Source organism: Pagrus major, chromosome 8 (assembly GCF_040436345.1).
Source record: "Pagrus major chromosome 8, Pma_NU_1.0".
Taxonomy (NCBI): Eukaryota; Metazoa; Chordata; class Actinopteri; order Spariformes; family Sparidae; genus Pagrus; species Pagrus major.
Window position 1 is genome coordinate 30,093,718 of NC_133222.1, and position 25,001 is coordinate 30,118,718.

Sequence of the window (25,001 nt, forward strand, 5' to 3'; positions counted from 1 at the left end):
TTGCTCAAATCAAATTATTTTATTTAAAATGAAACAGGTAATGTGTGTTTTGGAATAATATAAATAGAGTATGTGCTTATGTGCTCTCCAGTAGAGTATTTGTTGTTTCCAGTGAATGGCTGATTAATGGAGTGATGGTCAAGTAGTGTCAGCAAATGCAGTTGCTCTGTTTTGAGGATCACAGTGTTGCTCTTTTGTGTTCAACAGCCATTCTTCATCACGAGCACATGTTATGGAAGGAGGGGCCTTAAACTAAAGACGACCAACACAGGCAACCTGAAATAACCCAAACCTCAAGTTTCTCTTTGGAATGAATCTTCTCTTCTTAACTGGGTGAAATGCCTTGACCTTACACCCACCGTACCATGGCAGGTTTAGTCTCCTCTGTGGGTTTGGTGGTGATGCTCAAGGCTCTTATGCATGCCCACGGCCAGTGTGCAGTGTTCCTGGGGATGACGGTGTTGGTAACGGTGATAGCAGCGGACTCACCTGTTGCAGGTAAGAGAACACCTTTCGCTGACTCACACAGCATGATCCACTAATTTGTACCTTGTGTTGCGTAACTGAAACATTCTAGTATCTTGTTCAACGTTCACTTAGCTTTGAAGAGGAGTATTGACACGTGATAGCCACCAAGTTCAGTTCAAGTGGCACTTGTAAGGTGATAAACCAAAACTATGGAGATCATTTTGAAGGAAAAAATACCCATTAATTTGGTCAATTTATTAAAAGATGTGTCAAAAAAGTGAATATGGTTCTTGTAGAAGAGTAAGGTCCACATATGGTAATGCAAACCAGTGTTTTTATGGTGTTTATCATTTAAGCTAAATGAATAGGTGCAAAAATTGCACTTAACCAAAAGTGAACATTAAAAACCTGGTATTCACTGCAGACAAATCATGTCATAATGGCATCCAAGGTCCAAGCTAGGTTGAAATAAAGTTATCATAATCTTTGTCATGATGGATTAGTTTCTGGTAATGGCTACCTTCCTCTTGATGCTTGGGCTAGAGAGAAATCAGAGGCCAAGAGCCATCTATCCAATGTCTATACTGCTTGTCTACCAAACTTCCCCAAAAAGTTTTAACTGCCTTATTTTTTTTTCTTCAACCTTTGACCTACAGTAGATTTTCTGAGCTTGAATCCACATTTTCAGCAACACCTCACACACAGTCACATCTAGGAGATGCTCAGTACAACCACAGTCTTGTTTGTGGGCAAGTGAGCAGCTGCGCTGGAGCATTTGGGGTCATGATGTGCCTTGCTCAAGGCCAACCTAACCAGCGACCTTCCATCATAATCTTGCTACCCTAAGTTTAAGGCCACTGTTGCCAACTCTTCTATTTAAAGCTGTTCATCTACTCAAAGGGAAGAACTGATGTGATGGATGACATTGACACAAATAGTGCAACCTCTGTTTGTTTTGCCTTTAGTTTAGTTGTGTATATAGTGTTGAAACCAGCGTGTCTCTGTCTGTCTGATAGTTTATCTCAGCATTAACTTAGATGATTTTCATGCAAACAGAGTCATGGCTGCTGCGTGACCTTGAATAGTTGTGATATTCATAATAAAGATACTCAAATGTTTGATTCTGGATTTTCACAGGAGATGAAGTGGCTCTATCCCTTCAGTACACAGGCAGGAGCGGTAAACCAATTTCCAGTAATTAGAGAAAGAGAAAGGGTTTAAATCCGTCCACTTGATGGGTGTTTTCCCCGGGCTTACTTTTATGGATAGTGACATGATCCCACCAAGACCCCTCCCCCATACATTGCCCAGTGAAAAGAACATGTTTAAAGAGCAGCCAAAAAGTCATGATATTACATTGTAATGGGATTATGTTGTAAATGCCAGGGTGAAAGCCTTGTGCAGGAAATCAGTAAATCTTAAACTCACACTCTAAGCATAAGATTCACAGCCTTGTATAGTTTGTTGAATTATAATGTGGGTTACCTACTTTCATCAGCTTTCCGCTAATGCATTTGGGAGGCCTTAGAAAGAGAACCCAAGTCATTTTTAATATTTTGTCAGACTAGTGACCTGGTGTTGACAAAATACAGCATAATGTAAACAATGTCATATTTTTGCAAAAGCTTAAAGTTTAAAAAAGAATATTTTACATAGAATATGTTCAATCCAGTCTTCGTAATGTTGCGTTCGCTAACTGGCTTGCATTTAGTCTTCTGGTGGAAATGGTTCTCCTATAGTGGGTGACAGCCAGTAATTGTAAAACAACCCTGACCCTAACAACTTGCAATATTAAAAAAATGTAAAAAAGTTTCTACAGCTGTTTTTGCACAGTTTCAAGCGCACTTGAATATATATTTTTGAAGAGTATGTTTAATTAGAATGGGAAAATTGAAAGTTGGTATACATCTTGTTGCGCTTTTGATGTTTTCATAGGAATACGAAATGAATGTTCCTTAGTCTAAGGAATGTAGGAAACAAGTGGATGAGTGGAAGTTTTAATTTGTTCTAATTAGCTGATCATAACAACAGCTTTAAAGGGGCTCCATGTAACAATTTGTAGCAATTTAAATGTGTTACTTTTTTATTTGCCATATATGTGAGCACATTGTAACATGACGTAGAAAATGAGACCATCTCACTTGGTTGCCAATAAAAGCCTGTGGACAATTTGTTTAAGTTGTTTGATGCTGCTGGACTGTGGATTTCTTTGTGAAGGACTCGGGTCTGATTTTCCGCGACTGTCCACAGTATGTGACTTTATACAAATTCCTGAGCGCCTCATCTCAGTGCCTCTCTCTGCTCAGCTAACAGAGAGCAACAGTGGCTAATGTTAGTTTAGAAATGGAGTCTAACAAACTAACGACCGGCTTCCAGCACAACACAGAAGTTCCACAGAGCCCCTTTAATGTCAGATTTACTGGGCCATCTTTGATCCTTGTTGAAACATTCAGGGGTAGAGTCATAGCTGCTCTAGTTAGGTTTTTTTTGCTTATTCCTTTAAAAGAACAGAATATTGAATTTTAAGAATTCTGACTTATATTTTCAGCTACCAGTTATTTGTATTAAAACACAAAGTTATTTTATTTTAGATAATTCATGTCAGGAAATTAAGTTCCAGTATGGCTGTTTAGGATTTACTGAGTATCTTCTCACATGAAGTGAAATAGAGGCATAAAGTAGGACCAGAGCTAAGTTAGGTTAAGCTAAGAAGAAACACTGTTTCAGCTTGGACATTATTGCCTGTTGCACGCAAGTAGTGTGTTACTGTGTTGTCATAGCCAAATATTTAATTAGTCCATGAGGCAAAATTCACCTATAAAACTCTTTTTGCCCCAAAATGTTTAGTTGTTGTATGGTAGGAGATGTTCGTCATATTTCCACATATACAGTTCGCTTCAATCACGGAATGACAACTGTGTTTCCATGGTCTGTTTCAACAGTGAAATCACCAGTCACACAGCTTTCCTCTTACAGACTCAGAAAAGCACACTTTATAGTTTCTAGGTCAAATAGAGCATAGCGACCTACGTATAATTGTTCCTCCAGACCCGACATCATACAGTAATTTTCCTCTTTCTTTCTTCCCCACTTCTCTCGGTGTTTCTGGCCCTATGCTCAATATCTGTAGATGAAATACTTCCATCGATATATCCTAGATCCAAAATGAAAGATCTGTACAAACATGAAGGATATAATTATAAACTTTATACGTGATATCATAAAGTGACCTTTGCAGTTTCACTTCAGCAGTTTTTCTCTCTGCACTGCAGTGGCTGGCAAGTTCTGCACAGCAAGCTGCAGGCCAGCAAAGTCCTGGCTAATTACCAGTGCAGTCCGTTGCCACGTGAAATGTGATCTGTGTGGGATGACAATATGGCCATTCATTATTCATTAGAGCTGGGAGCCAGTTGCAGATCAATGGGTAGAACCTATCAAGAGCCAAACAGTGGGTACTTTTGCTCTCACCAGGCCTGCAGCTTGACCAGAAAGATCTATTGGGAAGCAGCCAGTGACTGACCCTGCCTGTCTACTGATTGGCCTGTCCCCAGCGTTACTTGGTTGTGCTGGTCAAGGATGGGTCAGTGAGAGCAGATGGACATATTTTTATTTTTTACTTGTTATTCCTCCAATTTCTAATCTATATCCATAATTATCTTTCACAATTTCACATCCGGGTTAGTAAACAGGCAGCTATTGTAAGGTTTCATTTACCTAATTTTTTCCAGTTGTCTGCTATTACCTGCATCATACTGGTAGGTCGTGATGTAAAGGTACCACAGCAGGGGCTTGTGAATCTACATCTGTTAGTAATTTTGTGTACCCTTTTTCGTGTTTTACCAAGGCAATTTTCCACTGCTGTTTTAGCATCCTACGATTGTCCAAACCTAGAATGAATATTGTGTCGAACAACAGTCTTTGATCAAGTCATTTGATCGAGGACTGAAACAACTCACCAGTGTTTATTTTTGATGGTTTGGTAACACTTTATAATAACCATTGTTAATAAACAGTACATTTATAATTAACTAAACGTTAGTTAAAACATATTTCACTGTTAACAAATAACTTTATATTTTATTAACTGTTTATTAAGCAGTTGTTTATTGTAAAGTTGCAACTGATGTTCATAATACTTTTAAGTTGTTGATAAATGCTGTGTAGTGCATAAACATTATCTGGATGGTCATTACTGCTGTTAATAAACCTTTTAACATCAGTTAACCATTGCTTAATAAATAGTTCATAAAGCATTTTGTTGTTTGTTATCAATGAAAAAACTATTAACTAAAGTTTAATTAACTATTGATTAACGTTAAATGATCTGTTGCTTAGCATTTAAAGTATACAATGATTATAGTAAGCATTTTATTAAATTCATTAACTGCAGATTATAAATGTAGGTTTTAGGAACAAAGTTAATATTATCACCACATCATGTAGTGTTAGTTAGGCACTTAGAGAGCATCTGAGTTGGTGTGGTTAAAGAATCACTATAAATCACGTTATTCATTATTGTCTGTCTATAATCACAGCTGTAAAACTGAGGATTCTGACATATCTTAGACTGTGATAGAAACAATAGTTGTTGTTGTACTTTTATTGGTTACAAATTAATTTCCCTGACTTACAGTGTCTCAGGCCGGCCTTTCAGTGTTTGGAGCTTGAGATGAGCAACTCAAAGTTCATGATTTGACAGAAGGCAACACTGAGGCCATATTGTGCTGAGCCCAAATTACTTTGTGCTCTGATGAACTGCAGCTGATTATTTATATATTTATCAGAGCAGATGGTGTGGTTCAGCCCAGCCTCTTTTCAGCTACTCCAGGCTAAATCATATTGGTCTGGACCTTTCAACATCAGAACTAGTTAATAGAAACAATCATTATTTCACCTAACCCAGCACAGATATTTCTGCTCACATAGTGACATTTTGAAAACAGCTTCCCTCCCAGAGAGTTTAACTTAACCCAGTAGACAGTGTCAGTTCTCCCAGGACCTGAAGCCTGAGAGTGGCCTGTGCTGGGAGAAATGAGGCAAAGTAGAGGAGGGTGCTGAATGACACAGTCCTTGGGGCTTCTCTGGTTACAAGTCTCTGCCTTCCTGTCTTTCGAAGAAAATCAGGACTGCAGAAAGTGAAGGAGTGTACCCAAATTGTGTGTATATGCTTGTCACTGTATGCACAGCGGTGCCAGGCTTTTCTGAAAGAATGACACATTGGCATTGTACCATCGAAATCCACTCTTGAAATTGGTCTTACCATCAAAGCCTTGAATTCTGGGGAGACCTCTGTTAGTATGTATGTCTATTGTGTAGCCTTTATGGACTTAAGTCCTGAAATCTGTTAAACAGTAGCCCAAAATATAACAAATCCCTGAAGACTCACTAAAAAGTCAGCTGTCTTTGTAGCTTACTTTACCTTAACTCAAATTCCCTCACTCTTCCTCCGTTACTTCTCTTCCTCTCTCTCAATTGGACTCTTGTACTACTCCCCTCCCCCTTATCCTGCTCCCCCTCTTTTTGCGCTCCCCTTTCTCTTATCTTAAAAAGTATTCCCTCTGGAAAACAAAACAAGGGTCCCATAAATATTCAATGAAGTGCAGCCATGACCTCATACAGGTCTCCATTTTCATTCTCATTTTTTGGCTAGATTAGTCAGCTGAATTAATTTACGGTAGATCTGGAAATCTATCCAATTACAAAACTTTATATTGTGCTTTACCTTTACTGACCTATGAGAATATGGGCAATATTTGGATTAGCTTTTAAACTTTGATGATATTTATAACCTTTGCTTTATTGATTTAAATCAGTTCTGTAATGGTTTACTGTTTGATGTAATCTAAATTCTACAAGTAAGTGCACCGGAAAGCAACTGGTGTAGATTTATGATAGAAGCACCCCATGTGAAGTCAATCTTCTTTTTCTGTTGAGGGAGCTGCTTGAGCTGTAGCGGAGAGCTTGATCTAATTGAACTCCACTGATAAAAACAATGGGATCTTTCCCATCTTAAAAGCTTCCCCGATAAACCAAACGTCAACACAGCCATATCTTGATTGTTCGACTGCACTCAGCATATGCAGCCCCTGCCAACTGAAAAGAGCCAGTCACGCAACGGGCTTAGCTGAAAACAGAACCATGTGTGGGGTTGTAGTTAGCTAGCATTAATACTAAAAGACCCTTTCTTCTCTCTCCTCTTTTTTCTTTTTAAATTATACAACCATTAAATTACTTTTTTCTGCAATAAGGAGTCTGGCAAACATAGGAAATGATATCATTAGAGGACTCTGGAATTGGTATCTCAGGTTTCTCAACACACACAAGCACACATCTGTGTTTCACAGCTGCTGAAACCTTCTATAGCCTAACCTTATTCTGATAATTAAATGTGAGTTGGTTCTTATAAAGTATCAGTATTGAACAATCAAGTTGGACCTCATATATTTGTGGTGTATGTTTCTCTAGTCACGTGTTATTTGTTTATGCTGAGACCCATACAGCTTGCCTTAAGCTTGGAAACAATGTCTCTTGCTCCTAGAAAATGAGAATGCTCAACCTTTCACTAGGCAAATCTTATTTGTGCTTTACCCAACCACTTTTATTAGAGCAGATGTAAGCAGAAACACATTTGTTGTCCTTTTCATCCTCTGCAAATGCTGCTGCCAACTTAACTGTTTTGTCTGTCAGCTCTCACTTGCCCAAATATTTCACCGTGTTAAAGGACACAGATCAAGTTTATTCAAGAGTATTACCCATCTTCTTTTTCTACATATGTGAGAGCAGGCTCTGGTTGAGGGGAATGTTTTTTCTATGATTACATTCTAGACATCAGCAAAGGGCTGCCTGCAGACGGGCATTATCAGGTTAACTCTGTTTCAGCCTTGGTATCAGTACACATGCGAGGACAGCAAAGCCAAAATCACATTTTATCTTACATTGAGGATTTGGAGGAGCTGTTTGTGTTCATTGTTGCAGGCTTTATTCAAGTCTCCAATGTACTGTGTGCAAAAAATAGAATTCTTATGTATTGTTAATAACAGAGAAATCTGAATTAAAAAATCTTGTATAGATATTTGTAAATGAACATCCAAACTTTGATGCATGTGTCATGTTCACGTACCAATGCAATACAGTTTAGCTTATGATAAAAATAGAAATGCAAAAGAGATGCACTGCACTGCAAATAGTCAAAGAAAAGCATTTCTTGTCCTCTGTATTCTGAGATTTACCTCAGTATATTCTTTTTCATCCACTTGTTAGAGGAGGCTACCCATTAAGTGTTTTGCCATTGTGACTGCCCTTTAAGAAACAAACTGTTAGCATTCTTCAAAGGTCAAATTTAACAAAAAACAAAGTAAAATCAGGCAAGCGAAACAAAGTTGAGTGATTTGCGGTCTTAATTTGCATGGGTAATAATTGGTCTATTCAGACACACTGGGCCTCTGTAGAGCTATTGTAAACAGTCAAACACATATATGGGTTAGTGGAGGGTTGTGATGATCCAATACATGATCTGATAAGATTTTTGCCAATATCCATCCTGGGTAAATGGGTTAGTGCTATTTCCGACGCCTGAAGTTGTGACCGCCTTCAGCACGGTCTCTCTACCCTGTTCCATCCCATTGTGGGGATTTTATAAAGGAACATCAGATCAGGCGACAGCAGTAATAATCCCCCTCTTGTCAGGATCCTTTTTACATGATTGCTGGCAGAGATCCAAGCCTGTAACCGGATGTATGACGGAAGCAAAACAAACCAACCAAGCCACAAGAAGGGCATTATTTTTGTGTTATTATCTGCTTAAATATGGACAAATGGGTTTTCACTGAATCAGCTGTCATAGCTGGAAATTTATTAACATGTTCACAGCAGAAAGACACTTGAAACCAACTTTAAGGGAACAACAAAGTTCTTTTTTTTTTTTTTTATTGAAAACAACCCCCGGTAATGCTTCCACTTACTTGTCAGTCACTACTGTGCATCATGTGAGTAATTAATTAATAAAGGTAATAACACACAAAAAATAATTTTTTACAAGCCACGTACAGTATAGTAGAAGTTCCAGAGTAAATAAGAAGAGACTTGTGGCATTTGTTAACTTGTTAATTTGGTCAAATGCAAATTTGTTACGGCACATGTACAAGGCAGCTATTCATTAGACCAAGTCTAGGCTTAAAGACACATCAAGGCCTGATGAATGGAAATGAAGTCTCATTAGCGTGGGATTTTTCATGTAATGAATAAATGAAAATCTCACTGCATTAATTCTTCAGTGTCGCTAGAGTAATGAGACTGTGCCATATTTTTTCATTCATGTCTTTTACAAGGGGATAAGTTCTTTATGAAGAATTAGGACATTATTTATTTAAGTTGCTTATGTGAGTATTTATAAACTAGACATATAATTTATCGATAAGGCATTAACAACCTCACCCTGTTCCTGTAATGAGTGCTTACTGGCAGTGGAATGATGATCTTTTGTGGAAATGACTCACATATTGCAGAAAGAGAAAAGGTGACTGACTGCAGGAGCGAGATTAGGAAGACAGAATAAAAACTGGACCACTCATTTTGAGCTGAGCACTTGATATTCTGCTCTCGTGACCTGATATTTAAAGGTCTCCCTCTGCATGGGTCTCAGTGCTTAGTTTCGTGGACAGGCCCAACAATGTGCGGCCAGCCAAGCGTGACACACTCGTGTTTCTTGGGACAGGTGGCAGCGCTGCCTGATCTTGAAGGCCTTTGTCAGTTTCTGCTTACTGTAATGTCAGCCCCAATCCAGCCCAGTCTCACCTGCTCTTTGCCTGGCTGCTGTCTGTCGCACTGAGCTCTGACTGTCATTACCTAAGATAAGCCATCACATACTAAGACCATGCCTGCTTAATTATTAAGAACAGCCAGTCAGTTCTTTCTGTAATCATAATTCAGTTTTGACCAAGCATAGTTTCAGATTTTATTTTATGTTTTAATTTTTTGTGAACATATTTTTGTTACTATTTTTTGCAACCAGATGAAGGTGAGATTAACTTCAGCAATGTCTTTCAACACAGTGCTTTATTGTAAAAGAGGGCATTGCATTTCGGTTCCACTATGTATTGTGGTTGTAATTCAGTACAATTAAGAGACTGTTGTGCTGGTATTGGCCTATCACAGATATATTTGTATTGGCATATACGTATGTCGCCTAATATATGAAAACTCTTGTTTTTAGAGATTAGAATGCAGAAAATGATGCTTGGGATAATTTATTATTATTAAATTCCAGGTAAGTTTACTGTTACGGTGCACTGGTGTCATATTAGACAAGTTATTGTAATGTCCTGCCTCCTTTAGATATCTTCGTCAAGTTTTTGATAACCACATTTGAGGAATTATTGCAAAAAATATATGTATATCAGCCAATATGTCAAAATCTGAATTTTTTTACATTCTAATATTTGCATCGGCATCGGCTCATAAAATCAGGTACCAGTCAGGTTCAAGTACAATTATCAGTATTATCATTAATCACCTGCCAGTAGAAGTCTCTGTCTTAATTAACTGGATGCTTTTTCATCCATTCATGCGTGGTTAAATGTCCTAAATGTGACTATAAATGTATTAGTTTGTCACTGCAGGGCTGTGCTGACATGAGGTGACATTTTGGGGTCATGTACCACAGGATGACCTCAAACATCAGCATGTTCTTCAAACAAAAACATGGTCTAATACAGAGCTTATCTGTACAGTCTTTGTTCTGTTATGTGTTTCTAGCATTCAGAATGTGCGTTTGTTTACAACTAGAGCCTGAACGATACTTGATTTTTGGGGCAGATGCCAATGCCAATATAAGGAAGTAAGAAATTCCAATATCTGTATACATGAATACATATGATATATATAAATGCTGATAAACACAGATTTTTTGCAATGATCCCACAAATGTGGTCATCAAACACTTGTGACAAAGATATATACAGTAACAGAGGCAGGACATTACAGTCTATCAGCAAACTTTATTGTCTAAAATGGCATCAGTGCACTGAAACACTTACTGAGAATTTGATAATTAGAATTTATCCCAAGCATCTTTTTCTGCATTATAATCTTGAAATATATCAATATCAGAGCGTATCGGCCAACATGTAAGCCAAGACTGATATATATTTGAGAGGCAAGTTCGTCGATAATATCGGTCATCTGATATATCGGTCGGGCTCCATTTACAACAAAATGCCAAGTCTGAGTTGGTTAGCAGTATAAGGTTTCAGTTAACGGAGTACCACAAACACATTCACTTTGGCCACTTTCTGTTTTTTTAAATACTATGCTTGGACTGACATAGCTGAGACTAACAATTAGCTGGAGAAGAGCACAGCAAACCAGATGCTATGGCTTCTCTTTTTTGTGCTTCTTTGTTGTGATTATTTATATCTTAACCGCAAAACTGAGGAAATCATGCCATCACTAAACAGCCTGTAAAGAACAGGCGACTTGATCCTCCGCTTAATGGTTAAGAGCAGTCCTCGGTCTGCCCAGAATGTGCATGTGTTTGTGAGTGCATCAGCCCAGCTGTGTGATACATCCCCGGGGGTTCAAACACTTGGCTCAATGGACAAGGAGCTGTGTGGTAGTTTGGAGAATGTGCAGCACAGACTTGCCTTCAGAGAAGAAAGTCTTGGCTTTCCCTTTCCCAAGTCCTTTCCAATGGGCTCTGTTTTAATAGCATGTTGACTCAATTAAGGTACCAGTGTAGGTTATAATTAAGTTGGGAGTTTTCTCTTGGGCCAAGCCAGAGGCAGTCTGCTTGTATGAAGCGATGCAGTAAATTGAAGATGACGTTCCAGAAGTATATTGTTTTTTGTTGATGCTTTTTATAAGTGATCTGTCTTGTGCTCCCTGTGTTAAAAATAGTCGTCTCCCTCGGCTGATACTGTGGCTATTTTTCAAGTGTGTATGATTGTGCAGAACTGATGTTCACTACAAAGAGCAGCATCATTACCAACAGCTGCTGACTCACTATGTAGAGGCTGTTGGTGGCTTGCTTCTGGCAATGGCAATAATGGTGCCTTCAAAGTCCTGCTCTGTTCAAGACCTACTTTCAAGGACAGATTTAAGACATGTGGCCTGTTTTGAGTTTAACAGAATTATTGTGCATTTTCTTCTTGATGTGGTTTCTTTGTGTTTGTATACTCTCTATATGTGTATCATGGTTCAATCTGATCATCTATAACCCGAAGAACCATAAGATAGAATCTTCTCTACTGTTAGCAAGCAGCTTAACTCATCTCCCTTTATCTTGTCCTGTTTATCTGCTACAGCTCCTGTGCTTCAGTACTTTGGAGGCAGCCATGTATATAGATTTCATTCAGCAGAACAACAAAACTTTAGTTGTATGAAACACATTTTAGAATACAGAAAAGACAAATGTTTACAGCATGGAAGTGTTAAAGGACTATTACCATGAATAATTTATCAATTAGTTTGTTCCTTTCCTTTCTCAAACACATTAGACCCTACTGACCATGTAGTGTAATCAAGACACTTCCCGAATTAAATCATGCATAATGTGTTATGCAATATGGAAAGAAACGCCTTTGGCACTCGAATTCAGTCGCAAACGTGTTGCATAAGCCACATTTGCCATTTCTAAAATTTGGCTGGTCTAATGTCACCCTTAAGGATCTCAATGTTGTGTGTAAGAGGTGAAGTTGCTTCCTGATGAGCTGAAAATTTCACCATCCATCACTTCAAGGTTAGGCACCATTAAAAAGGATATGAGATGTTCTCCCTAGAGTGCATCAGTAAAACGCTTAGGCCATCGAAATGCTGAGCCAGGACGACCACTCGTTCATCTATGAACATATGGTCAGTGCATGCATGTCAGCATATTCCCTTACTGTAGTTCAAAACTGGAAGTGAGGAAAACAGTCATTAAAACTTTTAATTATGAGTCCACATAATTTTAGCCTTGCATGGTCTTTATTATCAGAGATTCTCGGCCTCTGTTTCCTTACGCCTTAATGGCGTTTTTCTCAGGACTAATGGTTCCATTTTGTAGCCACTTTAGCAAATCAGGAGTGATCAGGTCTATTCATTTTTTTCAGGAGTCTGATAGCAGTTACATGGAGTAGAATGAGCTGGTTGAATTGCTGGTTTCTGGTAAATCAACCACACTGTTTCAAAGATCTCAAATTTCCCTTTGTATCAATACTCGCTGTTTAAAAATCCTCTGTCAATATAGCATTGATTCTATCTAAATATAGGCCAAGGTTACATATAACATACTAAACGCACCACAGCTTTCTCCTACAGATTCCATGAGTGTCTTACTGCACTATATTGTCTATATATCAGTGTGAACTCTGCTCCAGAGATCCCTCATTTCATGATGAATAGTAATCCTATGAGACGTCCTTGTGAGCATGTCCAATCATTTTTATTATTTCCTCACAGATCAATTTTCATTTTGGTCATGTAGGGCCCAAGGTGCCTTACACAGATTTTATTTCCAAATTAAAGTTATCCCGCTGATGTAATGTCTTTGTTGTTCATGTCCGGTTACACATAATAGCTTATTGCAGGGCGCCTGTCTGTCTGCCATGCAAAGTTATTGTTAGTCTCATCCTGCCTCTCTGGTGAACAATTTGGCAACACTATTTTAGCCGAAAGTGATGAAATTACATTTGATTGAATCTTGAAGCTGATAACAGATTAACAGCAGTGTTTCTTCTACATTCATTCAGGAGTGGTGGTCCACCACAGTAAAAAGATACAAATATAACCACCACAGCTAGATAAAATGGAAATTCATATTATAATCTAGATAACAAAGCAAAATAAACAAAACACAAACAAGCATCAGGCCCAGTGCATAGTAGTAGCCCTTTAATGATGATCAAATAACTAAATTTAAACAACAGTGCTGCATTTACCCATAGCACAAGAACCAAAACTAAGACCAACAGTAGTGGAAACAGAACAAAAGCCAAAAATTACCCTGCTGCTACAAAAAGATAACAGAGGAGACACTAAATGGGTTATCATGTTTATAAATGCAACAATTTATATAAATAATTTACATACAGAAGTTGTGGGCACAAGATGTATCAGTTTGAGTAATAATTAAGTTATATTGGTATGTACATTGGCGATTAACAGAATTCAGATTGAGTGTGGGAATGATAACAGTTAATAGAAGCAGCCTAATTTTAATAACAGTCTTAAACTCAGCCCTGTAATTTACATTGTTTCAAGTCAGTCACAAATCTCTCTATTATTCAACGCTAAACTGAAGCATTCTCTTTGTTCCTCTGCAGATGAGTCTCTCTCGGACTTCACACATCACCCCATGGGATTTCTTGGAGGTGTTCCAAGTTCAACAGGGTCATCGCCATCAGCCTTACCAGCCTCACATCATACTGCCTTTGAGAGCCCAGACTCACCTGGTGCCCTGCCATCCATTTCTGAACCAAACCATGAAGTCAGGACTGCCGACATCACGCATTTTCAGTGGGGACATGTTACTTCTGAAAACTCCAAATCCTTCACAGCTAGTGACCTCTTTGCAGAAGAAGAACCACATTCTCTCTCTACTCCATCATTAAGCCCCTCCGAACCTGTATTGGAGTCCAGTCCACAATTTGAGGCACCAGCTAAACTCTCCACAGACTGGAAGCTGACCAGGGCAAATTCTGCCAAGCAATCTCCCTCTTCAAAGCCTACAAGATCCGCACTGCAGCTTCAATCAAATAGATCCATAACATCATTAAGCCCCTCTGCTTTAACAAGGTCAACAACACCTCAGCTAGGTCTTAATTCTGAGCAGAAAGTAACTTTCAGCAAGCAGAAGGGTGGTGCTTCAGAACAGGCATTGGCAATCATGACCTCACTTCCTGGTCAGTCTCTTGAGCCTCACAAATTGGCTTTTGCTGACTCTCCAGCAGATGAATCTTACAGTAATATCCTGGATGTGAACCAGCTGCGCCCCAGCAGTGCCCCCTTAGTGGATAACAAACCAGCACATGACATAAACATGCTATACAACCCAGATGAGGTTCTGGCCCCTGGCTACAATGTGCCTTTCATCGTCCCACACCCTACTTCACCCTCATCTGAACCCACTGAAGTCTCTCCAGAGGACTTCTATCCCACCAACACCATGGAGTTTGACTGGGGGTCTGGGGATTACTTGGAGACAATGTCATTCTTAAATTCAGATGGAAACGACTACTCTTTTGTCACCAAGGTGCCCTCTGACACGTATGATCTGGAGGACTATACGGAAAGCTATGACACATCCTTTCCTTCCAGAGTGGGTATATACCCTTCGTCCTTGCGTCCTCTTCATCTCTCACCTTCTCTTAGCCTCATGACGGCATACAGCACCATTGATCCGCTAAAAACCACTTATCCCTCCTCTCTTTCCTCTACAACTCACTATACACTGGAACCTACTCCCTCAGATAACAGTGATATACCTGACGCATCAGACATAGATTGGCCTGATCCTTTCACAATTCACCCGACAGATGTCCTTTTACCTGACATGAATAGCTTGGAGTATTACACCACCCAGTTGTCCAAGGAGAACAACAGTTCTGACACTGGAGCTGAACACAGAGGGAACGTGACTGTGGTGTCCATCAGTACTACAGACATCACACCCACCAACAGCATAGCCAATGATACCAAATTGACTGAGGATGAGTCCTCCAGTGATCTGTCAGGGTTTGAGCCTCATGATGAATCAACCCCAATAGTAACCACAGAGGAGAGTCCTCAGCTGTTGAATGCCTCTGAGCCTTTTCTGGATCCTTCCATAGTCCCAACCCACTTCTTTGATCCCTCTTCTCCCACCTTGGATGGTCAGGTTCCCACCACAGACTGGTCTTCACCTACATTTACTGTTGGCCTGGGCAGCACTGCATTAACAGAAGCCACGCCTCTGCTGCCAGATGACGTAATGTCTTCTTCCTCTCTGACAGATGTCCATTGGTTTTTTACAGAGTCAATCCCACAAAGTACCATACACATTACTCCTGTCTTAACTGCAACCGTAGCCTTCTCCTCTATTCCCACTGAACCTGCTGCCAATGCCACTGCTGGTGAAACAGAATTAACACTCCAGGACTCTACTTTTACAACTGAACAAACTCTTGATATCACTTTTATTTCAACTGAACCCATGTCCAATGTTACTTTGGTACCCCCGGATGTGTTGGGTGATCAGGCAGTGACTGAAGATGGAGTTGACATCCCAGCCACAATGACCTTGATCCCAACTAGCAGTGGAGCTATTACAGTGTCTGCTGTACCCACAACTACAACTGCCACCACTACTTCTCATCAAGCCACAGCTAGAACTACTGCCACCACTGAAGCCTCAACTAGTGTCAACATCATCTCTACCACCAGTGAAAAGAGCACGACTACAGTGACAACATCAAGGCCATACCTCTGCAGCTATGATAGGCCTGCTTATTTAGTAAAAATTGGTAAATAAAGACATTTAATGTGTTTAATGTAATCCACATGCATGATGTGTGCAAATTTACTTAAAACTGTAAATTGAATTTAAAGTATGAATATGTGTGCAAATGTAATGGAATTGAAATATAACTATTCTTATGCTTTCTTCTGAAGGTTTTCCTTCTGGGGCCACTGTTGGATATGCCAAATCTCAAGTGAGAGACATACTGAAAGCAGAATTCAACAAGTCAGTGGAGCTGCAGGTAAACTGATCTCAAGTTGATGAACTTAGTTGCTCTGTAAACTCATCGATTAAGCAAACTTTATTTAAACTCGACAAAAACAAAATCAGACTCACCAAAACCATCTTGATTTGTCTTTCCACTGTCAATCACAAGCTCTTGTGTAGTCAAAATAAATCCTTAATTCCCCACCCTAAATGCTATGTTCTTCACGTTAATGATTGGTAATGACTGACCTCTCTCTCCCTTCTCCCCTGTCTCTGCTTGTCGTGTCTCCTCGTCCCTGTAGTCATATACCCATATCACACTGGACACAAAAACACACTAACATCTGGCATTTGTCTTCAGTGTGAATGTGTTTATCAACATTTACTCTTGGGGCAAACTCATTTCCTGGCAATGGGAAAGGAGTGAAATAAATATCTTTAGTGAGTTTGCCAGCATTCAAAAAGACCTGCATATATGTGCTAATTTGTGTGTAAAAGTGGTAATAGTCCTGGTCAGAGTGCTAAATCACCTCTGTACTGTATTCTCTGTTGTGAAACTTGCCTTCATCGGTCTCAGAGGCTGTGTTCAGTCCCGATCTCTTCACCGCTTTGTCCTGTTCTAGTCCTGCGGCACAACCCTGTGTGCATCACAGTGATGCAGATGAACCATGAAGGCCAGACCACTTCCTGAGTTTTTTATCAGTGGTTCTGTGATAAACAAACCACAGGAGTAGTCACAAGTCACATCAAGTTCCACAAGACCAGATGACCTCTCAAAAATATCAGCTGCTTATTTAACACAAGCTGCTTAACTGAGAATGAATTACTGTAATGGGTGATTTGTCTATGACATATTCTGTCTGTGAAGGTTGTGGATCCTCCACCAAGGTTTGTGTTTCGGGTGGTGTCTGGTCCAGTCGTGTACACAGCCATATCCGTCATCAATGCTCTGCGAAGGTCTGGGCGCCGCTTCCTGTCTGTGTCTCCCAACTGGACAACACCAGACAGAAAATATCAAATCCACACAGGTAAATGACCTTTCGACAAGCTGTCTTGTTGTCGGTGTTTAAATTGTTTGTGTTAACCTTTAACTTTGAAACTTGACTCTTCTTGTCTTGACTCTGTGCAGTGCTGCAGTTTGTTCCCAATCACATTGATGTGCGTTTCTGCAACTTCAGTGAGAGCATCGAGAAAGGTTTGACCATGGCCTTTGCAGAAGTGCGTCGGCGCTCAAAGGAATCAACCAACTTCACAGTGCATGTGAGTGGGACCGGAACACAGGGAAGCATTGAGTAGCCTCACATGAGATGTTTTCATTAGGGTTTCATTGTGGCTTTGAACCACTAAGCTGAATGACCCAGTGGTGATAAGCTTGAGCCTTCTGAATAATAGCCCCTGTCTGGTGGAAAAATTGTAAAGTTTAGTTTTTTGTCTTGCAAAGGAAGTGAAAAAAATGGATTGTTACACTGTGCAGGACCTTTTGTTTGTTTGCTGACTGTACTGTTACTGTACAAGGCTGTACTGTTTAATCACAATTGTTGAGGCTTTTGGATTTCAGTTAATGAATGATGCCAGAAATGGTTGCCTGGGGATTCAAACAAACATAGGTTATTTAGATCACTGTTCGCTCTAAGACCTAAATTACTAGTTTGGTTTGCCAGAATCAGATTTGTGCTTAATCTATTATTCCATTGATTTTCCATAATGTATCAGGCCTAGGTGGCAAGATAACCATGGTATACATAGTAGCCAAGAGATCACTCTCCAAATCTGTATCTGTCTAATTCTGATAAGATGCCCAGAGCCCCTCACTTGGCTCCTTCCAACACAAAAGACAGGCTATTTGACTATGAACTTCTTTTGTCTGTCCCCCTGGGAGCACACAAACCCGGCAAAGGATGCTCATTTATTCAGCTATATCCACTTTTGTTCACAATGCTGAGGTAATGACCACAGGTGAAGGTTCAGGCACCTTCAAGCTCAGCTCTCTGTCACTGTGGACAGTCCTCCTGTTTATCGTTTTCTCCATCTTGAAATCACTCATGAACAAGACCCCAGGATACTTTACTTGGATACATTTGCTTGAAAGAGTTCATGCTCTAGTTGTTGAGTATCAAAGGCGCTTACTGTTTGTTAATAAAGAGCTTATTTGGCTATGTGGTTAGTTGGCTTCAGTAGAGTTTTGTGTAATCCTATTACACTGATGCCTGTATTATAGTCTTTTAGTTGGAATAAATGTAAGGATTAAATCAAGCAGTTATTGTAGCATGGAAATGTTTTATGGACACGGAGCAAACTGTGCCCCTGGCCACACTGCCCGATTTTGTGTTCTACTTTCCAATCACTGAAGCCAATGGTTTTCAGGCTTATAACTCTTTAAGAGACAAACAACTTTGCTAGAAACTACATCAGCAGCAGAATGGGAAATGTTTTGTACATATTGTTTTGTAGTCCTCTGAACAGTGCATCTCTGTCTTAATGTGTTTCAGATTATAAACATCACCATGGCTGCTCCTAAATATCAGGAGCAACGGCTAGTGAGGCAGCCAGTGGACATCACCTTCACTGTACGTGGTACAAGAGGTTACGTGATGGGGTCAGAGGTCAGTAATGCTCTGATGAAGCTCACAATGGTGGAATTCAGCTATTATATGGGCTTTCCTGTGCTGCAGATTGCTGAGCGTGAGTACTACAAAGTTGTCTCTCCATATTCTAGATATATGCACTTACTCATATGTCACCTTTACTGTTATAGCTGCTGTGTTTTATAGGTCTGATCACCAACAATGAACTTAAGTTAACATCATTTTGTACTTTCCCAACAGCTTTTCATTATCCAGAGTTAAACACCAGCCAGGTTCTTCGCTCCTCGTGGGTTAGAACAGGTATGACAGTTTCAGTTGTTTGCATGATGAAAAGTTGCTTCAGCTGCTTACATTTGAGACCCTCTGTGTGGACACTCTGTATGTTTTTTTTCTGTTGTCTGTGTACATAGTGCTCCTGGGTGTGCTGGACCAAAAAGTGAGTGAGAGGACCTTCCAAGCCAACATGGAGCGCCGGGTGGCCATGTTACTCGGGGAGGCGATGGGATTAGTCAGACGTGTTAAGAGAGCCACCACCATAGGCAACAGCAGTGTTCAGGTACTGTATCTATGCATGTTTTCACATCTTTGTAGCCTTTGGAGAAGATTATACACACAGCACACAATCAAGCCTCTGATATTTTAAGTTTAAATAATTTCACTTGTATGAAATAGAAGTTTGCAGTTTAAAATGGTCAACTGCTTTGGTTGTCTCCTTTTAACATTTTCTGTTTTAAAATGTCACAAATACAATGAAACTAAATTAAAAACAAGTCAAAATTGTCTCATCTTAAGAAACAGACTTTTTTATTTGTTTTAAAATAACATTATAAATACACTTTAAAACTCAATACTAAGCTGTAAGTTACACATGGTTGTGTTTGTTCAAGATATCTTTGCAAAGCCTTTCTCTGCAAACAATATACAACAGTTTAATTTCTTATTCATTACACAACAAAACTTTCAAAACTCTTTAACAGGAAGTGTGTTAATGGATTACTTACTAAATCTTGAAAAAGCTTCCTTTCTTTTACCATTATATCACTATTCCCTGATGCAAGCTCTCTCTTAACTACCTTGCCTGAGTACTGAGGCCTCATTATGTGAGCGCTGCAGTGTTTGGAACCACTGAAAGGCCTTACTGCTTTACTAATCAGGCTCTCGCTTTTGTGGGTTCGCTTCGCACCTGCTCTGCTCATCTCAAAGGGGACAGGATAGGGCTCTGTCTCCATGGCAACAGCATCCCATTCAGCCCAGGGGCGAGCCACTCAAAGACCACAACCTCATGAGTCCTTGTTCTATCTCCTCTTCCTCATTTCTCCGGTCCTGTTACTTGATGCGAGCTCCTGTGAGCCACAGAGCTGCTAAGAGCAGATCAATTATTAATTGTTTCTCTTTCTCTGTCTGTATCTTGCAGTTGGGATGATTAAGAGAGTGTCTCTGTTGTCAAGAGGTTAGACATTAAGGAGGGAGCGATACAGAGACAGGGCTGGGTAAAAGATTCAGAAATCAGCAGAGCAGGATGAGCAAAAAACTCAGATAAAAGAGACTTGATCTGACCTCATGAAGTCTGAGTGCATATGGTGGTCTTTAAACAGGGGGGCTGTCAGAGTGATAAACACCATCCATGGATAAGTACCTGCCTCACTCTTTCTGACCTTTCTGCCTCATGCATCGTTGCCTCCATATAACCCGCTAACCAGTTCAGAAAAATATTGGTGGTGAACCTTTAGTGTCTGTGCTTAGATTAGAGCTCTAATTTTGGGCTCTGGCATCCTTTCTACCTTTCAAAATGATTTGACATTGACATTTTTTTTTACGTTTCAAAGACTCATCTTTGAGTGTCTGTTGGATATAATGAGAGTAAGGTGACTCAGACTGAGTGTCTGAATTTTTAGAAGAATCTTTTGTCTTACTGGTTTGCACACACACACACACATAGACACAAACAGATGCCTTAGACCATCATGACAGAATCAGCATGGTGTTGTCAATTATGAGAATACCTTATGAGTCTCCTAGACAGATAAAAGAGGAGGTTGACTTGGGGTCGTGTGATAACACACACATTGACGCTGCCATCTTTCCACTCTAATAACCGTGCATGGACTGGATTAGACCCTGGATGAGGGAGCCGGCCCAGCCGTTTTTCTGTGTCAACCCAGGCATGACCTGCGCTTTACTCTTTCCAGTAATGCAGACAGCAGACAGCACTGCGCCTCAGGGCACCCAGAGGGAGACTGCACACACACACCGGCATATTAGACAACATGGAGAAATATTTCAACAATGAATACTCTAATGGGAATAGAAGAACGTGTGTTGATATATCATGAGTGTGCTATCATTATATATTTGAGTGTGTATCAGTGCATGTAGACTTTTTGTGTACATAAAAACTACACAAAAAAGTAGACTAAATAATGGTCATGTAAAAGGCAGTTACACATGTGTCATGTTAGGTTAGATACAAATACAGACAGTACAATTAAAATATTTCATTATTTCTGTGCCTCGTCAGATCAGATCAGACAGATAAGAGAGAGAACCACTGAATATGTAGTTTCACAGGAATGTTTTATCACGGGCTTAAATATAAAGTTTGACTCCAGCATCTGGTAACAAAAGAGGCCACATAGTTGGTGCCTGAACTGTGGTTTCAGCAAACGCAAAAGTCAAAAATGATTCATCTTTCAGGGTTTTATCAAAAATGAGGTACCACACTCTCCATTAAGAAGTCATCGTTATTACTGAAAATGTGTCACTTTGCTCATTAGGGCCTTCATTAGACATTCCAGTTTTAGTATAGAGAGTGAAGTACCTCATCTTCCATGGACCCTTTGTTCATTTTTGGAAGCACTTCTTTTCCAGTTGTTTGAGTCTATTAGCCAAAAATCTTAAAATATTTACAGACGGGTACATCGAAATTAAAACGTGTCAACCTGACTAGTATTGATTCTGATGGACTTAAATTGAAGGTAATAGTAGTCCATGTATTGTTATGTGTGCGTTTAGAAACAAATGGTAACAAGCAAAGAAAAGACAGTTCATCAACAGAAACATAAAGACTTTTAACAAGATGATTGCTAGAAACCACAAAAGTGTCAGTTTGGAGCCTGTGACCCTGAGCAATCAGTAACAAGGTTTAATGAGTGTCCTTCAGCTGTTTTCCTACATCTGGACATGTTTATGTTTGGAAAAAAGCATGAGATGCCATGATGTCTGCCAACTGTTGAAAAGAATTTTGGACAGTACAGGCAGCCATCTTGTAGAAGTCAGTCTGTTGATTGCTTTGTGTAACTGTATGACAGCCAAGGAATATAGGGCACTGCAACAATAAATGTTTCACTATAATTCCAACAAACTAATCCCCCCCAAAGACATGAGTAAACAAACTGAAGCGATCTCTTGAAGTCAAGGATGCTGTCAGAGTCTCCTATGATCTCACCAATTGCCAGATTTAAACTTCCTGTACTTTTATGGGAAACAGAGTTTTATCTCTTTTATCTTGACTTGGATAACAGTGTTCAGACATGGATTAAAGTTGCTCTGTTAACAAATGGTGGCCTTACATCCTATTAGGTATTGGAGACTTGTATAGAATCTATTGTATAGATGCATCTGCATTAACTCATATACTACATGATTTCATGGAGATGGTTGGGTAAATGAAAGTACCTTTCTCCTTTCATTCCCCTCCCAGGTTGTAAGTGCGAGCCGATTGGTGGGTGCAGACCATCCCTTGGAGATAGTGTATTTCGTGGAGGGTCCCGGTGGTCAGAGGATGCCTGCAGTTCAAGCAGCCAACCTCCTCAACAGCATGGACGTTCAAAGGGCCGCCATCGTCTTGGGATATCGTGTTCAGGGCATTTTGGCGCAGCGTGAGTACCTCTTGCATAGTAGTTAACTGACCTTCAAGAACAGCATATGATGGTCCTCCACGTCTACAAACTAAAATGAAGCTGCCATGTCCGCAAGACTTCACATTGCTGAATTGTAGAGCAGGGCACTGAGTCACTGCCATTTTCTAGATGCTGGCATGGAGTTGAAATGATGTTTTCACCCATAGCTGTAGACAAAAAAGAATGGACTCAACTATTTATTAAAACAAGTAATTTAACTATATTGTTGTTACTGTTATCATTGTTTTCTTTTACTGATATTTGACTTGAAATACAGTGTACTACATAGGCTGTTGCTTTTTGTTATGTCAATTGCACAGTTCAAGGTAGCTTCACAAGGTATAGTTGTACTTAACTAAGTAGAGCTAAACAAGTGCGAGAACAGATTGATACAGGAAGAAAGAGAAAGGACTCATTATTAGGAAAATTGTTCTTGAACTCCTAATAAGAAAAAAGGATACAAGCTAACTCCTGGCTTTGTGTGGTCCTTTGTATGTTTATAGTAACATTTGAGCTAATTACCTCCCCCTGTACACATTGTACCAAAAGCCTGTCTTGCTCATTAAGAATCTAAACAAGGGATGAAGGCCTAATGAGAGCCCCTCAAGGGAGTTCTGTGTCTGTGCTGACTGTGTTCTCTTTTGGTATTTTCCCAGGGGAAGAAGTGAGTGTTAATTAAAACTAATGAAGGTCTACATTGAAAATTAGAGCAGTGAGACAAGAGCCAGCACTCCAATGATATGTTTAGCTTTGCATTCCCAAGGTGTTTGTGAATTTCCTTAAAGGGAATTAAAGGATATGCTTCAAATAGCCCACATACACAAATGAAATGACTGAGTATGGATGGTATGTGCATATTTGTGCCTGAAGCTCAACTGAAAACGCTCTCAATCTTTTCCTCTATAGCTGTAGAGAAGGTGACGTCCTCACCCTCTGATGCTGAGAACACCAACCTGTGGATCGTCATCGGGGTGGTGATCCCCCTCGTCGTGGTCATCGTCATCATTTCTATCCTGTACTGGAAATTGTGTCGGACAGACAAGCTGGAGTTCCAGCCAGATGCCATGACCTCCATTCAGCAGAGACAAAAGGTAAAGCCCCATCATTGTCTGACTTCACGTCTGACTTTGTTTTGTCAGTGCTTAAAATTGGCACCACAGTCAGGGTTGTTAAATCAGTCATCAGGAAGAAAAAACAATCAGCAGTGAAGGTGTTGGTATGTGACATTATAAGAATAGTTTGACATTTTAGGAGCAAAATAGTTCCATCATGTAACTGCTCATAAAACAACAGCATATTGTTTTAAATTACAGAGTGCACAGATGAAATAAACAAGATGTAACATGTTTAATTTTGAGACGCTTATGAGAGTGGTATCTTTCCTCTATTCCAACTCTCTGCAAGAAAGCGAATGAGTTTATCTCCCAAAATCACTGGACCATCTATTTTAAGAACAGTTCAAAACTGAAAGGCCAGTGGTGGCTGACAGTCACTGTTCATTAACAACTTGCTGCTGTATGTATTTAAGGTTATATTATCCTAAATTATGTTAATGGTCAAACCAGTTCTCCAAACATTACTGTATCCTGCATAGAAAGATTCAAGGTAGCTGATGTGGAAAGCCGGAAAAATGAGATCCCTTTTATATCCAAATGAACAGATAATTAATTAGGTGTATCAGTCATTGCCATGAATGGGACTGCGCAGAGTCTGGAGTTCATTCCTTCTTTTAGATGGGGCTGAGTAAAACTTTAATGATCCCAGAAGAGAGACTTATTAAAGGACATGGGCTAAATTAGAAGTCACGATGCTGCTAGTACATAAAAATGGCTGCTCTTTTATTTAAAACTGTTTTGATGTTTTCTTACATCCTCTTTCGCTTAATGCACCAACAAGCCTGCCCTTCAGTTCCCCTTTGTCTCATTTTATTTTAATTTTATGAAAAGCTTGTCCTTCCTCTCTGCCTTCACTTGAAATAGAAAGAAGGACATGTGGCTGTGATGGAGCTGTTCCATCTCTTCGTAATGCCTCTTTCACTTTAAAGCACGTTTTGCCCTGAAGTTAATTGACACAAGAGAAATGTATTTTGTTCTTTGAGGTCCCTTATTTGAGATTATGTACATCCTGATGAATAAAATGTTTTAATAAATAATGATAAAACGGCTATATAGTCTGAAAACACATAAGTTCACTTTAACAGGGTCAAGTATATAATATACTATATAGTAATGCTAATTTATTGTGATAACTGAAAGCAATACCAATGCCTAAATCGAGCCCAACATGTAAAAGCCCAGCTATCATGCAGTGTTTTAGCCTTTTTAGTTGAGACTAACTTTTGTTCCAGTCCCAAGGTCATCATGTGTGATG

At 39.6% G+C, this 25,001-nt stretch overlaps 1 protein-coding gene across 1 annotated transcript in view; it reads left to right on the forward strand.

The window, feature by feature from the left end:
• The first annotated feature begins 365 nt into the window (after positions 1-365).
• The window catches only part of LOC141001332 (UPF0606 protein KIAA1549), a 38,812-nt gene continuing 14,176 nt past the window's right edge, over positions 366-25,001 (forward strand). The window contains exons 1-10 of the mRNA XM_073472373.1: positions 366-498; positions 13,767-15,944; positions 16,093-16,181; positions 17,016-17,175; positions 17,277-17,407; positions 18,637-18,829; positions 18,973-19,032; positions 19,143-19,288; positions 22,433-22,610; positions 23,538-23,722. Of these exons, the coding sequence (XP_073328474.1) occupies positions 366-498; positions 13,767-15,944; positions 16,093-16,181; positions 17,016-17,175; positions 17,277-17,407; positions 18,637-18,829; positions 18,973-19,032; positions 19,143-19,288; positions 22,433-22,610; positions 23,538-23,722 (3,453 nt within the window). The remainder of the gene's footprint in view (positions 499-13,766; positions 15,945-16,092; positions 16,182-17,015; positions 17,176-17,276; positions 17,408-18,636; positions 18,830-18,972; positions 19,033-19,142; positions 19,289-22,432; positions 22,611-23,537; positions 23,723-25,001) is intronic.